The 19074-nt window shown below is 40.8% G+C and overlaps 1 protein-coding gene across 7 annotated transcripts in view; it reads left to right on the top strand.

Annotated features, from left to right (window-relative positions):
* Nucleotides 1-7161: 7161 nt before the first annotated feature.
* The window catches only part of LOC132116827 (cation channel sperm-associated protein 3-like), a 31159-nt gene continuing 19246 nt past the window's right edge, over nucleotides 7162-19074 (top strand). For 5 of the 7 annotated variants that reach the window (XR_009425705.1, XM_059525692.1, XM_059525691.1 and 2 more), the window contains exons 1-8: nucleotides 7162-7239; nucleotides 12528-12663; nucleotides 12878-13096; nucleotides 13185-13367; nucleotides 13831-13971; nucleotides 15343-15435; nucleotides 16014-16162; nucleotides 16245-16327. Coding sequence is in view for 6 of the 7 variants with exons in the window: in XM_059525692.1 (XP_059381675.1) it covers nucleotides 7220-7239; nucleotides 12528-12663; nucleotides 12878-13096; nucleotides 13185-13367; nucleotides 13831-13971; nucleotides 15343-15435; nucleotides 16014-16162; nucleotides 16245-16327 (1024 nt within the window). In the remaining variant the exon portion in view is untranslated. The remainder of the gene's footprint in view (nucleotides 7240-12527; nucleotides 12664-12877; nucleotides 13097-13184; nucleotides 13368-13830; nucleotides 13972-15342; nucleotides 15436-16013; nucleotides 16163-16244; nucleotides 16328-19074) is intronic. The other 2 variants (XM_059525696.1, XM_059525695.1) reach the window with 2 other exon arrangements.

The following is a 19074-nucleotide window of genomic DNA, read 5'->3' as shown; positions in this document are numbered from 1 at the left end:
ACAGGTAGTCCAAAATGCAGCAGCTAGAGTCCTTACCAGGTCAAGAAAATATGATCATAATACCCCAATTTTACAGTCTCTGCACTGGTTACCTATTAAGTTCTGTATCAGTTACAAATTATCATTACATACCTATAAGGCCCTAAATGGTTTAGCTCCTGCGTACCTAACTAGTCTTCTACCACGCTACCATCCATCACTCTCCCTAAGGTAATTTGTAATATTTAGCATGTTTGTGTGCTGCTGTGCGTCCCTAAGCAGTGTGTACGTTTTTTAAATAACAAAGAAAAAACATTGCGCCAGACTTTAAACCAGGTTTGAGCTGGTCTATGGGGCAGTCTATTTTCAGCTCCCTAAAATAGCAATGTGCCTGAACACACCTGTTTTTTAGACCAGCACGCCCATGGGCGCAAAAATTTTAACAAATGCATTTGCTAATCAAACGACGTGGCGCAGGACAGGAAAATGCGAATGGCGATGGACTGAAACTAGCAAACTCACTTGCGCAGCGCCTTGCGTCGCATTGTGCCTGGTATCTTTATAGGGCCCTATATGTATTTTAGTTAAAAACGTCTTAATGCTGGATTTGTTTCATCTTTTGTCTTCTCCAGATGTTCACTGATGGACTGGAGTGCTGTGGATTATTGTGGTTTATTGTGATGTTTCTCTCATTCTGACGGCACCCAATGTGTTTTTGACAGGTCTGGAAGAAAGAGGACGTATGGTCATCCTACATTTATTCATGTGACGGAAGAGTCCAAATATCTTCTGCAAATGTTAGGCTATAAAATATCCAGCGGTTCATATATTTCCACTCGCTGTGCCCTACTTGAGATTAATGAAAATAACACAAACCACTGTACATACAGCATTATCTGTCACGGTTCTCATATATATGGTGTCATCTTGTTGTCTGTGTGTAGGTTGCGGGGTGTATCACCTGATTGTTCTGTGTGGGCGTTGCCTTTGATTACTGATCAGCGGCAGCTGCGGCTTATTACATCTTGCCTATATTAACGCCATGTCTTTCGTCTCATGTTTGTCAGATCGTTTGTTTGGAGTCCTGGTGTTTGTTCGTGTCTCTCGTGTTGTTTCCTGCTCAGGCTTTCTCGTCGCTGTTTCCTGTTGCCAGTCTGTTCCTGTGGAATTATTCTGGTTACTTCATGGACTTCACTCACCACGGACACCATCGCCCATCAAGGTCCCTGTGTTGCCATCTCTCCTGCTGCTTTATTGTCTTGTCATTGATTGTACATCTGACTTATTCAGCGTTAAGCTCTATTAAAGGAGAATTTAACTTGCAATTGCATCCAGTCTTCTTTGCCGTGACAGAACGATCTGACCGTCATCATGGATGCAGCGAGTTCAGCGGCTCTCACCGATTTCATCAACCACAGTGTTAACTCGAATGGAGCAGCAGCAGGAGAGCATCTCTTCCACCAGACGCGCCGTCCAGGCGCTGGTAACACAGGTGTCCGAGCTCTCCCAACAGATGCAACAACTTCGCGCTCCCACTGCGCCAGCCACGCCGGCCGTTTCCCCACCGCCTTCAGAACTACGGGATATCTCGGAGCCCCGCCTCCTTGGCCACAGATGTATTCCGGTGAGCCTGACTTTTGTAGAGCATTCCTCAACAAGTGTTCTCTTCACTTTACGTTACAGCCCCGTACGTTCGAGAGGGAGGAGTCCAAAGTAGCATTCGTGCTCACGCTACTCACGGGGAAGGCAGCGCTGTGGGGAACGGCGGTTTGGGAGAACCGTGATCCTTGCTGCTCCTCGTTCTCAGCATTCGCCGCCGAGATGAGGAGGGTGTTCGACCGTGCGGTGGCGGGCAAGGAGGCCGCCCGGAAACTCACCGCACTCAAACAAGGCAACCGCACGGTCGCTGATTACGCCATCGAGTTCCGCACCCTCGCGGCAGAGTGTCGGTGGAATGAGGAGGCGCAGTGGGACGTTTTCCTGCATGGGCTGGCTGATCGCGTCCACCGTGAGATCTACACCCTGGACTTACCTGAGACTTTTAATGGCCTGGTAGAGCTGGCATTCATGCCTTCGGCGAGTGGAGGCTATGGAGGAGTCTGGAGAACGATACAGCGGTCTTCGAGCCAGTCCGGTGGATGCGGTCAGCCCAGCATCCGACCCCGAGCCCATGCAGGTGGGGAGAGCACGGCTTTCCCGGGAAGAGAGGGAACGGCGGAGGTCCCTGGGCCTTTGCCTCTACTGTGGAACGTCTGGTCATCTCGTTAGGAACTGCCCGGTAAAAGACCACGCTCGATAGTAAACTCGAGGCTACTATCGGAGCGGGATCTCTGCCGAGAAGTCCTCGCCATCTACCCTCCTTCCGGTAAGACTGAGATGGGCCACCAACGATGTCACCTGCAGTGCACTTCTGGATTCCGGGGCCGAGGGCAGTTTCATGGATTACCACTTCGCTCAGCAACATGGCATCTCCACTTCCTCCCTCGAGCACCCCTCTGTCAGCGCACTCAATGGACAGTCACTACCTACTCTCTCACATATCATGGATTTCATCACACTCATCACCTCTGGTAATCACTCCGAAGAGACTCAGTTCCTCCTTATGGACTCACCTCACGCTCCCATCGTCCTGGGCCACCCCTGGCTCAGGAGGCACAATCCCCGCATAAACTGGATTCTGGGTACTGTCACTGAGTGGAGCACTCGTTGTCATAAGTCTTGTCTTTTGTCTGCTTGTCCCACAGTGTCTGTTTCTGTTTTGCAGGATGAGACTGTGGATCTGTCTAACGTGCCCAAGGAGTACCTCGACCTGAAGGAGGTGTTCAGTAAGTCTACAGTTATGTATCTCTTCTTTTTTGTGGGGAAGAAGGACGGTTCCTTGCGACCTTGTATAGATTACTGGGGGCTGAACAACATCACGGTTAAGAACACCTATCCTTTGCCGTTGATGTCTTCGGCCTCCCGGTGGATGTGGTTTCTGACAGGGGGCCCCAGTTTGTGTCCAAATTTTGACAGGAGTTTTGTAAGTTGCTGGGGGCAACGGTTAGTCTTTCCTCTGGGTTCCATCCCCAGACCAATGGTCAGACCGAGAGAGCCAACCAGGATTTAGAGCGTATGTTGCGATGTTTGGCGTCTAAGAATCCTTCCTCCTGGAGTCAACAACTCTCTATGATTGAGTACGCACATAACTCGTTACCAGTGTCTTCTACGGGCCTCTCCCCGTTTGAATCTAGCTTAGGTTACCAGCCACCTGTTTTTCCCAGTCTGGAATCCGAAGTCGCGGTTCCCTCTGCCCACGCCTTTGTCCAGAGGTGCCGCCGCACCTGGAACAGAGCCCGTGAGACTCTGTTGCAGGTGAGGGCGTGCACCAAGGCTAAGACCGATCGCCACCGGTCAAGGCCACCCGTATACGTCGTTGGTCAAAAAGTGTGGCTTTCTACCAAGAATATTCCGCTCCGCTCCGTTGCTAATAAACTTGCTCCCAAATTCATTGGCCCATTTACTGTCACCAAAATCATTAGTTTGGTGGCAGTCCGCCTCAAATTGCCTCCAGCGTACAGGAGGATTCATCCCGCCTTTCATGTTTCCAAAATTAAACCAGTTTTTCATCACCGCTAAATCCGCCTGCCCCGGTTCCTCCACCGCTGCGACTCGTAGACGGGGAACCAACCTATTCGGTTAACCGTATTCTGGACTCGAGGCGGAGGGGATGTGGATTCCAGTACTTGGTGGACTGGGAAGGTTACGGTCCGGAGTAGAGAAGTTGGGTACCTGCCCGGGACATTCTGGATCACTCCCTTATCGATGATTACAATCGACAGGTAAGGGGTGGTAGGAACGCCGAGAGGCGTTCCTAGGAGGAGGGGTACTGTCACGGTTCTCAGATATATGGTGTCATCTTGTTGTCTGTGTGTAGGTTGCGGGGTGTATCACCTGATTGTTCTGTGTGGGCGTTGCCGTTGATTACTGATCAGCGGCAGCTGCGGCTTATTACATCTTGCCTATATTAACGCCTTGTCTTTCGTCTCATGTTTGTCAGATTGTTTGTTTGGAGTCCTGGTTTTTGTTCGTGTCTCTCGTGTTGTTTCCTGCTCGGGCTTTCTCGTCGCTGTTTCCTGTTGCCTGTCTGTTCCTGTGGAATTATTCCAGATTTCCTCGTTCTTCTCGTCAGCCTCAGTTACTTCACGGACTTCACTCACCACGGACACCATCGCCCATCAAGGTCCCTGTGTTGCCATCTCTCCTGCTGCTTTATTGTCTTGTCATTGATTGTACATCTGACTTATTCAGCGTTAAGCTCTATTAAAGGAGAATTTAACTTGCAATTGCATCCAGTCTTCTTTGCCGTGACATTATCATCATGAGCATGAACAAAACTAGACAACAGAACAAGTTCCTACTAATCAGCTAAACGAAAGCCTCACAGAAAACAGTGCATAAGAAAATAAAATGAAAATCAACCCAATTCAATAAACTCTATATTAAATCTATCACGTGTCTGAATCTGGACAGATGTCTTGTGCAGCTGGATCCTGAGGAGCGGGTCAGGTTTGTTCAGGAGATCCACAGAACCTGTGTTGAGCAGATGGGCTTCTTTCAAAAACATAATAAAATGGTTCAATAAATCAGGTGTTTTGTACACGGTTTGTGAGGCCCACCGTAAGACCATCTGCTACTGACTGTGTACTGGACATGTGTCCAGATTCAGAACCGAGTTTCTGCTCTCAAATTTTAGCTTCTGTATTTCTTACAATTTATAACTTTGTGAATTTAACAGTTAGGATGTTTTTTTTTTTAATAATGTGTCTATGGTGGGATAAATCTTATTTTTAAGTCTTATATATATATATACGACTTTGCAACGTTTTTCATTAATAAAATTAAACACATTATTGCACAATTTTCCACACCACAATCAGTCAAGCTCATATCACCAGCAAACTTACACTCATTTACATCCTTCTCTTCACTCTCTGAGGCAGAAGTCTCAAAACTCATCCTTTCTAATCACCCTACTACTTGTCCGCTTGATCCTATTCCATCTGATCTCCTTCAAGCCATTTCTCCTGCAGTTATACCTGCACTCACTCACATCATCAACACATCCCTCCACACTGGTGTTTTTCCCTCATCATTTAGACAGGCTCGTATAACTCCACTACTTAAGAAACTCACCCTCAACCCATCTCTTTTAGAGAACTACAGACCAGTTTCCCTTCTTCCTTTCATTGCAAAAACACTTGAACGAGCTGTGTTCAAACAAGTCTCTACATTTCTCACACACAACAATCTCCATGACAGCAACCAATCTGGCTTCAGAAGTGGACATTCAACTGAGACTACCTTGCTCTCAGTTTTTGAAGCTCTAAGACTGGCAAGAGCAGAATCTTCAGTACTTATCATGCTTGATCTGTCCGCTGCTTTTGACACGGTTAACCACCAGATCCTCCTATCAACCCTACTGGCAAATGGGATCTCAGGAACCACACTTCAATGGTTTGAGTCTTACCTATCAGATAGGTCCTTCAAAGTATCTTGGAGAGGTGAGGTGTCCAAGTCACAACATCTAACTACTGGGGTGCCTCAGGGCTCAGTTCTTGGACCACTTCTCTTCTCTGTCTACATGGCATCATTAGGTTCTGTCATTCAGAAACATGGCTTTTCATACCACTGCTATACTGATGACACTCAACTCTACCTCTCATTCCATCCTGATGATCCGACGGTAGCTATTCGCATCTCAGCTTGTCTAACAGACATTTCTTCCTGGATGATGGACCATCACCTTCAACTCAACCTTGCCAAGACAGAACTGCTTGTGATTCCAGCAAACCCATCGTTCCATCACAATTTCACCATCAAGTTAGGCACATCAACCATAACTCCTTCAAAAACAGCTAGAAGCCTTGGAGTTATGATTGATGATCTGCTGACTTTCTCAGACCACATTGCTTAAACTGCCTGATCCTGCAGATTTGCATTATTCAACATCAAGAAGATCAAGCCCTTTCTTTCGGAACATGCTGCACAACTCCTTGTTCAAGCTCTTGTTCTGTCCAGGCTGGACTATTGCAATGCCTTCTTGGCAGGTCTTCCAGCCAATTCTATCAAACCTTTACAATTAATTCAGAACGCGGCAGCAAGATTAATTTTTAATGAGCCAAAAAGAATACACGTCACACCTCTGTTTATCAATTTGCACTGGCTTCCAATAGCTGCTCGCATAAAATTCAAGGCATTGATGTTTGCCTACAAAACCACCACTGGCTCTGCACCCATTTACCTAAATTCATTACTTCAGACTTGTGTGCCTCTAGAAGCTTGCTTTCTGCAAGTGAACGTCGCTTGATTGTGCCATCCCAAAGAAGCACAAAGTCACTTTTACGGACTTTTAAATTAAATGTTCCTCCTGGAGGAATGACCTCCCCAACTCAATCCGAGCAGCTGAGTCCTTAGCCATCTTCAAGAATCGGCTTAAAACACATCTCTTCCATCTTTATTTGACCCTCTAACTTTAACATTCACTATTCTAATTCTATTCTTAAAAAAAATCTAACTACGTTTCTAATCTTTTTGTATTCTATTTTCTTTTCATATATTATGCAATTGTATATGTGTGTGTGTGTGTGTATGTGTAAAGACCTCTAACTAGCTTGTTCTATTCTTTTTTTTATTCTATCTGTTTTCTTTTTTATTTATTATATTATTTAAAATCCCATCCTACCTGTACTGTGTTAACCTAACTGAGACTTGTTATAGCACTTATATATCATTGCTCTTTTTGTTGTTTTTGATTGCTTCCACTGTCTTCATCTGTAAGTCGCTTTGGATAAAAGCGTCTGCTAAATGAATAAATGTAATGTAAATGTAATATATATATATATATATATATATATATATATATATATATATATATATATATATATATATATATATATATATATATATATAAAACCAGTTTTAAAGAAAAAAAATAACTGACTAACTTTAAAGACTATTCTACTCTTAATCATCTTAAAATCACATTTATGGACATGAATTTTCGCGGCTGTGCTCAATCTTTAACAAGGGTATTTGGCTCATTCGGCCAATGCGCAGGTGCAGTCGAAAGCGCCCGCAGATGCACCAATTCAAGTTTTGATTGGCTAATGGCTGAACTGTACGTGGTATCCATGGCGACACGAAAGACGCATGTTTGAAAAGAAACCGTCATCTTGTCCGTTACTCTGACCGAGTGAAGATGGAGCGCAGAGTCGCTCGGTATGCCATTTTAATATGAATTAATAGTTTATGTGCTTTTACAGTTAAGTTAGCTGTAATTAAGAATACAAGGAGCATTTTTAGATCAAACTCTTATATGATTCCCTTGTGTTTTACTCAGTTTAACATGAACGAAACGCGATTGTTGCTGAATAACCCGTCACACATTAATAGCTCAAGTCTGGGAGAATGGAAGCTGTTCTGTGTGCGGCAGATTCACGGGAATTAATCGATCAGCTCACGAACCAGACTGCTTTTCGTTTGTTGGTGAGGTGAGAACCGCTCATAATCTCCGGGATTCGGCTGCTGTCTTTCTCTCGCCGAATCTCTGACCTGCTACGTGCTTCGTGTCCACTCCTTTAAACATTTTAATGTTGTATAATTTCGGCGCATCAAAGAGCCGCTCGGCATTTAAATATTTATGAATGAGCGTTTGCGCTGTTTACTTTAATTGATTTCGCAGATATTCGTTATTGAGCTCAGGATCTGTTCAGCAGTCATCTCTCCTCATTCTCGACCTGTGATCAGTCCAATCTGACTCTGCAGCTCGTTGGACGCTGGGTTGTTGTCAGGTCCGCTGCTGGCCAGATGTGTGCCCTAAACAGGATTGTATTGTTGTGCCCCCCTTCCTCAAATATGATGATGAAAAAAACACCTACTATAGGGGTGAAAAATTACTTTAATCAAATAAAAAACTAAATGAATAAATTGTATTATTTTCAAATTACAATTGTAGCTCTCGACATTTACCTATTAGGGAAGTCGTGGCCTAATGGTTAGAGAGTCGGACTCCCAATCGAAAGGTTGTGAGTTCGAGTCCTGGGCCGGCAGGAATTGTGGGTGGGGGGAGTGCATGTACAGTTCTCTCTCCACCTTCAATACCACGACTTAGGTGCCCTTGAGCAAGGCATTGAACCCCCAACTGCTCCCCGGACGCCGCAGCATAAATGATGAACACTGCTCCGGGTGTGTGTGTGTGTGTATATTGATGGCTTAGCTCTTTTTTATAGCAACAATAACATCAAAAAAATATTACAGTATATTAATACTTTGTAAATTATTATTTGAAGTAACAAAACCATGGTTAATTTGCAGTTACCATGGCAACAAGAATGATGATTTGCGGTGTTATTGTTAAAATCATGGGTAATTTTCGTAAAAAAAAAAAAAACGTTCACAGGAATGTGCCTGAAAGTGATAAATGGGCCTATTTTTTACCTAAATGATTTATAATTTATTTTAATATATATTAAAAATGTATAAGGTGTAGCTGACACCTAAATGAACACATTACAATTGTTTTATGACTGCAAGTCTTTCTCCTCAAATGCTATTGAGTTTCAAATTTGCGTTTGAGCCCATGTGAAAAAGTAGCATGATTTACATATGTCTTACAGTTTATTTTAATAAATATTCAACATTCAATTCAATTGTGCTTTATAGCTGTCACCTAGATGAACAATTACAGTTGTTTTTATGAATGTAAGTCATTCTCCTCAAATGCTACTGACGTTAGAAAAGTGTATACCAATATCGCATGTAACTTTAGAGACTGTCCCTAAATTTGAGACTCTGGAACATCTAACTCAAGCCAACTTTTTTTCTTTTTTTTTTATTGTTTTACTTTCTTTAGTTTTCTTTTCTCTGCGCCGGATTGCTGATGTCCTTTACCTGGACATATATGTTCATCCATCAATTATGAACATTCAGCCGAAAACATGAGGTGCAAGCGGTCGCGAGCGCGGATGGGAGAATGGCGGAAGGTTTTTTTTTTTTTTTTGAGCAACTGGGATGGTGCCCCCTCTGGGAGCTGGTGCCCTACGCAGACTGCGTACTCTGCGTGTAGGGAGCGACGGCACTGGTTGTTGTTGTTTTGTTGTTGTTGTTGTTTTTCTTCACACAAAATCATCAAGATCCCAGTCATGGAAAATAATAGCAGAGTTAGGTGAGCATTTAACCGATTGAAACTTTTAAAAGACATGTTTGACAAAGTCTTATCTTAAAATGTAAAAGAGTTCAGGATAGATAGATGGATAGATAACGTAGACTAACGATGTTCCATACAGGTGACGTTTTAGCGCCGATAGCAGAATAAATAATTACAGGTCGTACATAAACTATATATCTGTGTCATCCTTATGCTTCTCTCTTTCACCCCCGATCTAAACAGAAACCCATCCGCTGTTTGTTTCAGTAAGATTTGAGTAAGTTTGCTCTGCTTGAAGATGGACGGTAGGGAAGATTTACTTCAAAACTTCAGCTTGGGAGGGAAGACAACTAGAGCAGCGAAAAATACATTTATATTCCACTTATGCTTCCCACAGTACTACAGCCTTTATTAAATTAATATTATGTTATCACAAATTGTAAAATATATTACCTTTTGTTAAATAAATGCTTTGAAATGGGAATGTTTAAGCATTGATTGCGGGTGATGAACACTTAGCCCCATCCTCACCTGAGACAGCCAGCAGAGATCTCTTACTTTATGAAGATTTCACATTGGTTAACCTTTTTATTTATTATTAATCAGTGCAAATTATTTGCCCTTCTCGTCTTCTGCATCTTCAGAAAGATATGGAAATGATGTTCACTAACTAGGGTGTGCGTTATATGTAGTCTATGATTTCGTAATTGTTGATTTAACGATCTGATATTATCGAGTATGAATCTCACTTTACAAAAAAACAAACAAAAACACACCCATTCTGTGCACGCATGCACTACGTGACGTAGTCTAGTAGGTTAGACTTGTGCACGTGATTTAGTCTTAATGCCTCTGAATTCAAATATGCCCCTGTATATATTTCATATTTATATAATTTAATATCTATGTTAATCAATATTACACAAAGCGTGCCGTTTTTCCTCCAAATATTAGCATGATTAAAATGTGATGATTTTATTCAGCGTACAGTTTAATAAACAAGAACTTAATATCAAGTGACTTACATTTTAGACACCAAATCTGTTTCGCTGTATTTCGCCAACGAAAATGGTTCCAAAGTCCACAGAATTGTTTTGTCTCTGAGCAACTCTTCCTGAGTGAATCAGTCGCTTGAATGAATCGGTTCAATCTGAATGATTTGCTCATTAACAGTGATTCGCTGCCACCTACTGGAGGGCTTAATTTCAGCTTTAAAGTGTCTTCATTTTTTTTTAAATAATTGCACAGTATTTAACGTTTTATATTTTCAACATTAAAAACATTTTTATGCATCTGTAACTGCTCTTGACTGATGAAGTTTTAATAAAGTTTAATCTATTATATAGTTATACATTAGATTACAACTTCTGTACCTGAAAATCTCTTGTTTAAACCTACATGAAACACTTGTAATTTAATTAAAAGTAATAATCAAAGTAATTTGATTATTTGTAACTATTTTATTACTTACTGTTTATTTGTCTAACAATATTTAAAATATATGTTAATCAATATCTATGCTTATTTTATAGGCCCATTTTCTTGTCTTCTACTTTTATTCATTTTTTGTTGTGGGGCCAAAGTAAAAAATGTAATCACTGGCCCGACCGGGCTTCATCCACTGGAACTGCATTATTAATCTTTAAAAGTTGTGGTTCCACCCCTTTTACTGTTGGGCCGTTTGTATCTATTACACGTTACCCCACCAGGGGGCAACAAGTGACTGTTAAAAATGCATTTGTCATGGAATCATTCTCAATTTAACTCACTCTTCTTAATCACAAAGCCTTTTATTTTACATGAATAAATGGTATTAAAAACATCCAAATCTATAGGTCTGTCATATAAAATACACAAATATACCCAAGTGAAAAAGTACACTTCCATAATGTACTTAAAGACACCATGAATAGGAACTAAAATGTGCTTGTAATATACTTTTTTTTTAAATACAGAGACAGTATATTAAAAGCACATTTTAGTTCCTATTCATGGTGTCTCAAAATAGCAGTTAAGTATACTTAAGTGTTCTTAAGATTATCATAGGAAGTACTAAAGGAAAATTTTAGTATATAAAGTAAAGAAAGTAAAGAGTATAAAGTGCACAAAATATAGAACTTTAAGTACATTACGGAAGTGTACTTTTTCACTTGGGTATCGCTATCAAGGAGTTAATAATTTTGATGGACTATCATATCTACTGCTGCTAGTATATCACAACCAACCTTCTTTCCCCTTCACCATTATCTGCATCTTCATCTTTCCCTGGGCCTGCGTTAAAATATGATGTTCGTTTCGGAACTTTTTTTAACAAACTGTTCTGACGTTCTACTTTATCTTGTGCTGTTTTTCTTTTTTGCGAACCACTCTCATATTTACGAGACATTGCTGTCACATTAGATTAGCTATTAGATTAGTTATTGTCATCATTAGAATAGGCAGAAATGATCTTATAAAGAATCCAACGTAAGTATGTCACGTGAGTTCGATACAGGCCAATAACTGTATGCTTTCAGACAATGATGAATTTCAGAGGATTAAATAATGCCCACTGTGACTGATGATTGCAGGCTTCACTGAGTGAGAGGGTTTGACTGACACTTCTCGAGCAGGATTGCAACGCCCGCACGTGCATTCAAACTTTCAAAGCAAAGCGATAAAGCGTCATTTAAACGGGACAGCCAACGAATTATAAAATCCAATTACAATATTTTCCGGCATCATCGGGGCCCAGGTAAGCCTGTGCATTAATGCGGCCCAGTTGATGCTTAACTCACATGCTAGTTATGAGAAAATAACTAGCAAAAATCAAGTTATGAGCACTGTACGGAACACCACTAACCTTTTCATTTTCTGGACACTGGTGGAGGTGGTACTTTTCACCACTTTTTTTTTTAACTATTGGTCCTAAAGACATCAATGAAAGTGTAGACTGTATAATAGGTATTCCTCCGGAGAATGAGTGCACAAACAACGGAGGAGTGGTTGCTGGTGTGCGGTGAGCAGCGAAAAGTGTAGGGAACATGGTTAGTCTACATCAGTTGCTAGACAGGGTCTAGTGTGTTTTGGGTGGTTGCTAAGGTGTTGCTATGCACAACAGTTGCTGGGGTGTTCTGGGTGAACTTCTGTAAGATCCTGAAATCCATGAAGCCGTTTGTTCATAAAAAAAAACTCAGATTTGGAAAACTGATGGTATGTCATTGATTTACCATTTCTCTTACAAATGAAAAGGTTGTGATGCCCTCAAACCCTGAGTAATGACAGTAACACACTCGTGTGTGACCTGTTCTTGTGTTGAACACACGCTGATATCCACTGGACGAGCATCGGCTGGCACTGATCACACTTTTGTTTTTTGTAGGATAAGAAACATTATTTCCAACATCACCAATAGCCAATGGTTTGCCAACGTCATCCGGCTAACCCTGGCGCTCAACATCATATTCATCATTTACGTGGTTGATTGGAGACTGAACGATCTTTCTCCTTCTCTTTATGTAAGTATGGAGATACGAGGTATTGATCTGATGAATTATGAGAGCTCTCAGACCCTCCATAGACAGAACGCTTACTACCACGATCAAGGCCCAGAAACACAATGTAAAAGTCAGCATGTTATAATCAGGGGTTACGTTAATGGAATATGGCAAATAAAGCAATGATAAGGCAGCGTAATCAGTATATAATGATCAAAGTGTGTGGTTCTGTCAGACTGTTAATGCTTTGTTCCACTGCGTGTACCTGGTGGAGTACCTGCTGAGGATCTGTGTGGATCCGAGGGGTTACTGGACGAATCCTCTCAATGTGCTGTCTGCTTCTGTGCTCCTGCTCTCCTCCGTCTGCATGAGTCTGAGCCTGCCTCTCAAGAGCCTGGTCTGCATCTGTGTCCTGCTCGTCTTCAGACTCAGGAACTACACAGATGTCGAGCAGGTCGTCATATGACACGTGTACGGGAGTTCTCCATATGATTTCTTTATTCTTTATTTTTACAATCAGTGTTTGTGTTGGTGTCTTTCAGGAGTACACTGCAGGCGTCTGGAGGGGATTGAAGAAAGCCAGCTTGATCTATTTCTTGATCTTTGTGATCGTACTGGTTTTCGCAATGGCTGGTCACTCGTTTTTTGGAGATCCAAACAGAGGAGATCCAGAGAACTGGGGAGACCTCGGCACAGCCCTGTTCACGCTCTTCAGACTGCTCGTAGTAAGATGAGGAATTATTCAACATCAGTCCATCTAACGCATTCTCATCCCAAGGCGTCATATACTGACCCTCTTGACATTTCGTCAACATCCTACGCATATGGCACCCTCTAGCGTCAATATGAGACACAGATTATGGGTTAAGGTTAGGGTTAGGGTTAGGGTTAGACCGCTAGGAGGCGCCTTCTGGCCCATTTTTATCTGCTTCTAATATTGACGCTAGAGGGTGCCATGTGCGTAGGATGTTGAGGAAATGTCAAAAGGGTCAGTACATGACGCCTTGGGATGAGAACGGTCTGGTCCATCCTGTCATTACTCGGACTCAACAGATGTTCTCCAGATATCTTTGAGCTTTAGTAATAGATCTTTTGATTAGCGAAACGATTGTCAATCATTTGGACAGGTTTGTGAAATAGATGCTCTACAGGAATCAAATCTTGACCTGGACCTCTGTGTGTCAATAGTTGTATAATTGGACGAGGGTGCATCAGGACCTCAACAGAGCAGGAGTCAGCTACAGCAGCGTCTTCGTCATCGGCTTTATTATTACATGCTACTTCATTCTCCTCGTTATAGCCAGGGCTGTTTTCATCACTGAATGCCGGGTAATAACACAACTAAAGTTGACTTTTAGTAAAAATGTGCTTGCTTGTTATTCTGTTTTGCAATGAAACCTGAATTTATTTACCTGAGGTTAATTTAGGCTTTGCATATTAGAAAGGTCACAATCTGCAGATGAAAGTGAATTAACCGATACGGTTGGCAATAGTCTCTTCCAGTGTTGGGGGTAACGCATTACAAGTAACTCCAGTTACGTAACCAGAATACTTTTTTCAAGAACTAGTAGAGTAACACATTACTTTTTAATTTTCAAGAAAATATCTCAGATTCTTTTTCAGTGCAGTGCAGAGGTGTTGTGTGCGCTGTGTGATCATGATATTACTCTAGTTTAGACTAAATGTGAATGTGCATTAATACATCCTACTCATAAAAAACACACCAATAAAAACAGATTTAGTATTCATCAAAGTGAATTAAAACCGTGAAATGCAAACTCAGAATGTGACGCAAACCTGTAATAATTAAATATGTTAAATAACACAAATGTATCTAATCCCATTTTATTAACTAATGTCTTTTGCTGCTGACCTTTGATGGTCCAATTCAACCATATTAATAAGCAAAAATGACTTTAGATAAACTAACAATTGTGCTTGATTGTTTTTATTGCTGAGTGTTGAACTTCTCCTGTGTTCTACTGTACTGATGTGAATTTACTTTTCCTTCAGTCTGAGGTTTATTCATTACACTTTTTGGTGTGAAAGGCTTTTACATTTGCTTTAAACAGAACTTCTTATATGAAAAACAATCAAGCCCTGCTCATTTTTAAAAAGTAGCGCAAAAGCATTACTTTCCATAAACTTAATTATTTACTTTTTTTGGAAGTAACAGAATATTGTAATGCATTACTTTTAAAAGTAGCTTTCCCCAGCACTGGTCGCTTCCTCAATATTTTCAGAGGGTTTGGAAGATGTGCAAATAAAGGGCCCTATCATACACCCTTCGCATAAAGAAAAGATGATTTGGACCCTAAAGCCGCTCCCTGTTTCTGGAGGAAAAAACTAATGGGAAATAGTTAAAAACAACATTAATAAAAGTGATTTCAAAGACAAATTTAGAGGATGCAATGATTTAAATTCTTTGTTCAAGAAACAATCCAGCGCTTCCCAACAGATATTAGAAAAGGATATAACATGGAGACAACATTTTTTATAATTTAAAGAGAGGACAATCAGTTTAGTGAGAAAAACCTTGACATACCAGGCTTTGAAATGAACTTTATTCAACTGTTTAATAAAATCTCCTGTATGTTTAATGTATGATGGATGCTGCTCTACCAAATGATTTCAACCATTAATTTTCTTTCAGTTACAGTTCAGTGTCAGTTCTCTTTAATCTTTACTGATGTTCAACAGAGTGCATTTGGGAAGGCAGCGGAAGGGAAGAAGCGTGCGCGTGAAGAGGAGGTGAAGAAGAAGGTGGAGGAGGTGCTGGAAAGAGCTAAACAGGTTCGTCTGAGGCATTGATCACAGACTCATTGTTAGTCAGCTGCTTAAAGGAGCATGAAACACTGAACAGATGCTTGTTTCATATCATTGAAGAAACTGATCACACACACATTTCATTTCTGTGTAAATATGGTGAACTCCACTAAAGACAATCTCTCACTGATCTTGACTCATCTGTATTTATTTCTACAGTGAAGACTATCCAGTGTTTTACATTTCATTAGTGTCTGTACCTGAATACTATTGTTAAAAAACTTAAAGCACTGTATCTTTATTCTATTGTATTTACTTGTGCTATTCTTTATAATGTTTTGTTTTCTTTTTTTTTTAAGTTTACTTATTTAAGTTAAAATATCATAACAACATCGCTGTCAGAATATTTCTCGCTGTATTAATGGTGAGGTAATCTACTCACTTATCAGGAAATATAGTAGATTATCATTGTTATATTCCATATCCGGTATAAATTGGTCATCTTATAGGCTTATGATATTTTGATAAAATATTACCCAATATGTCATGTATTATGTACAATATTTTTTAATAACCATTTCTTTTCCTTTCTTTATTTCCGGTAGCACCATGCCCCACAACTCTGGCGTGTGAGAGAACTCAAAAGGCCCTTGTGTCATGATCGATTTATTTATGCACAGGACAAGATCACTAGTTCTTCTTTCATAGGAACATTTATGCAGCAGCTAAATAAACGAGAACAAACCATGTTAGCGTGAGTGACTGTGATTACATATTCTGGTTTTGGACCTTTTTATTATTTTTTCCTTAGTCTGATGTCATAACTCTGTACGCAGGTGGTGGCGGCTCATAAATGAGAAGATGTCTGTACTGAAGGAGGAGCTCGAGGACAAGCTGAATGAGGAAGCTCTTGCTGAGGGTAAGTGCAGTCCTACTACAGCTCAGTCTTTACAAACTACAAATAATACATCATGTTTGTGCCAAATCAGTGTTACAGCAGCATTACATTTAGTTCTGTTGATGTTACATCAGTTTTAAGTGAGTTTATAACCAATCATGCAGGTTTTGGTTGAGCTCACGAGTGTAAGAGCCAATCAGAGACGGTCAGAGGAGTCATGGCTGAAACTGAAACTCTCTCATCATTAACAACAGAGTGCAGATAAGTTTTAAGAAAGAGATTCATTTCGCAGCGTAGACAGTCTGATGGATTATAAGGAGAGTTTCACTCGTGCCGGACAAAGTTACGGACTGTGAACGTTTTCTGATTGCTTTTTGTGTGTGATTTATTTCAGTTGAATAGCTGTTTTGGTTTTCATGTTTTTTAAAGGATTAGTTTAAAAGAATTTACTTTCAAGAATCTACTCATTCCATGTCATCCTAGATGCTCATGTTTGTCTATCTTCAGTTTAAAAGAAATTAAGGATTTTGAGTTAAACAATCCAGGATTTTTCTCCATATAATGGACTTTAATGGGACCCATCGGGATGAAGGTCCAAATGGCAGTTTCAGGCTCTGCACGATCCCAGCCGAGGAAAATAAAATTACTTTTTAATTACAAAAATTAATTTTCCAAGTGTATGACACAGCTTTCATTCTTCAGGTCAACCATATATTCATGAAAAAGAAAATCAGTTTGAATAAAGAAAGCAATAACTTTGCCATAGTATCCTTTCATATGTTAAAAGTTGCCGCAGTCATTGCATGCTCCGCATGTGCTGCCCTGGCCCCAGAGAAAAGTTCAGGCTCAGGATTTTTTTGACTACAGTTCCTGCACCAGACAGTGATGCAGCTGGTCAGCACGATCTCAATGGTGCTCCTGTAGAAAGTGCTGAGGATGATGGGAAGGAGACTTGCTCTTTTCAGCCGGTGGAGAAAGAGTTTTTGTTACCAAACGTTTTATTCCTAAAGTTTGTCTCTACAACTGCTGCCTTGTAAAGTTCATGTCAGTGTTACTGGACACTTTTATTTAAACAACAGATACATTTAAATAGAAAACAGAACATAGAAAGTGTTTTTCTAAAATGAGAGTGAAACATGATGCACCCATTGGTTCCTTAGAGCTGTGTAAGGGAATCATTTAAGATTTTAAAGGGAATTTGAACAGAATCACTGTTTCAGGCTGATCACTGAGACGCCCTGCGATTCACAGAACGAGCCGTTTAACATCAAATCTGCGCTGGATATTAATATCCAAACTATAGTGAAAACACTATCAATTAGCACAGTAACAAGATCGGCAGTTTAAGACATTAACTTGTAAGCACAAAACACAAGATAGTTCTCTTTTCAATATGAATAAGGCTTTATTAGATAAATCTAAGACATATAAACTAATCTAACACATAAACGCATGCAGTCACACATTCACACAAGTTACAGGAAGATAGATAGTTAGGGAAAGATGAGTTTATGAGAACGAAAATGTTGAATCCCAAGTTTAAAACAATACGTGAAATTGCATAGACATGAACAGCCATCAATCACTTAATCAACCCTCGCATTGAGTTCCTCAATGAGGTTAAAATTATATTAGATACACCAGTATAGATCTGTCTGGAGGTACATTGCCTGTGTAAAGGTGTTCCCTTTGTTGTCATTGAAAGGGGGTTTCCCGATGTCGCTGATTGGCTGGAAGTTCAGTAGTCGCTGAAGTGGCATCTTGGGAAGCCCGTGGTTGGGTGTTGGCTGAAGACGCGGAGTTGTGTGGCTGGTTGAAGTTGAACGGGCAGTTGAGGTCAGACACGGCGTTACAAAACTTAACTCAGAACACGAAACTCTCAAACGGAAAAGAAAGAAGTAAAGTTTGACGAGACTAGGTGGTGTTTCTTCTCATCGTGGCTAAGTAGCAGCAGGTGTGCAGGCCGAAGCAAGCTGGGACCGCGCTCAAAGAACAGTGATGACTAACAGCATGGCTAAAAGCTAAAGCTAAGAAGCAAAGGTACAAGCAGAATTTGATGGTGTCCTGGGTATTTAAACTGGCCTGTTGGCCACACCTCAAATGTTGTCTTGACCAATCAGATATAGTCTTGGCTCGGGGGTATCCTAAATCATATGTTATCTTATCAAGCATGTGGTCCGAATTTTCCCGCTCTTGCAGGGTCTAATTTTGGCCATGATTTCTATAACAAGAATATGATACATTTGACAAAAAACTGATGGTCAGGACCAGGGCCATATTAAGACAGCACCCAACCCCCCCCCCCCCCCCATCAGACATAATTAAGGTGATTTCTCAAATGTAATTAATTAACTTGTCCAACTACCGTATTTTTCGGACTATAAGTCGCACCTGAGTATAAGTCGCATCAGTCTAAAAATACGTAATGACAAGGAAAAAAAACATATATAAGTCGCACTGGACTATAAGTCGCATTTATTTAGAACCAAGAACCAAGAGAAAACATTACCGTCTCCAGCCGCGAGAGGGCGCTCTATGTCTTCAGTGTAGACTACAGGAGAACTGAGCAGCATAGAGCGCCCTCTCGCGGCTGGAGACGGTAATTTTTTAACTTTAACTTCAATGGGAAACAGGGATCGCTTCTGTGTCATTGTCATCCTGAGCTCATTCTTCACTCGTTTTAAAAAAACTTTCGATCCCTGGAACATTTTGAATTGTAGCTAAACATCTAGCGTCCTTGTCTTTCTTTCACTTTTTTTTTGCAAAAC

This window comes from Carassius carassius, chromosome 36 (assembly GCF_963082965.1).
Source record: "Carassius carassius chromosome 36, fCarCar2.1, whole genome shotgun sequence".
Taxonomy (NCBI): domain Eukaryota; kingdom Metazoa; phylum Chordata; class Actinopteri; order Cypriniformes; family Cyprinidae; genus Carassius; species Carassius carassius.
This window is presented reverse-complemented; position numbering and strand designations above follow the sequence as displayed.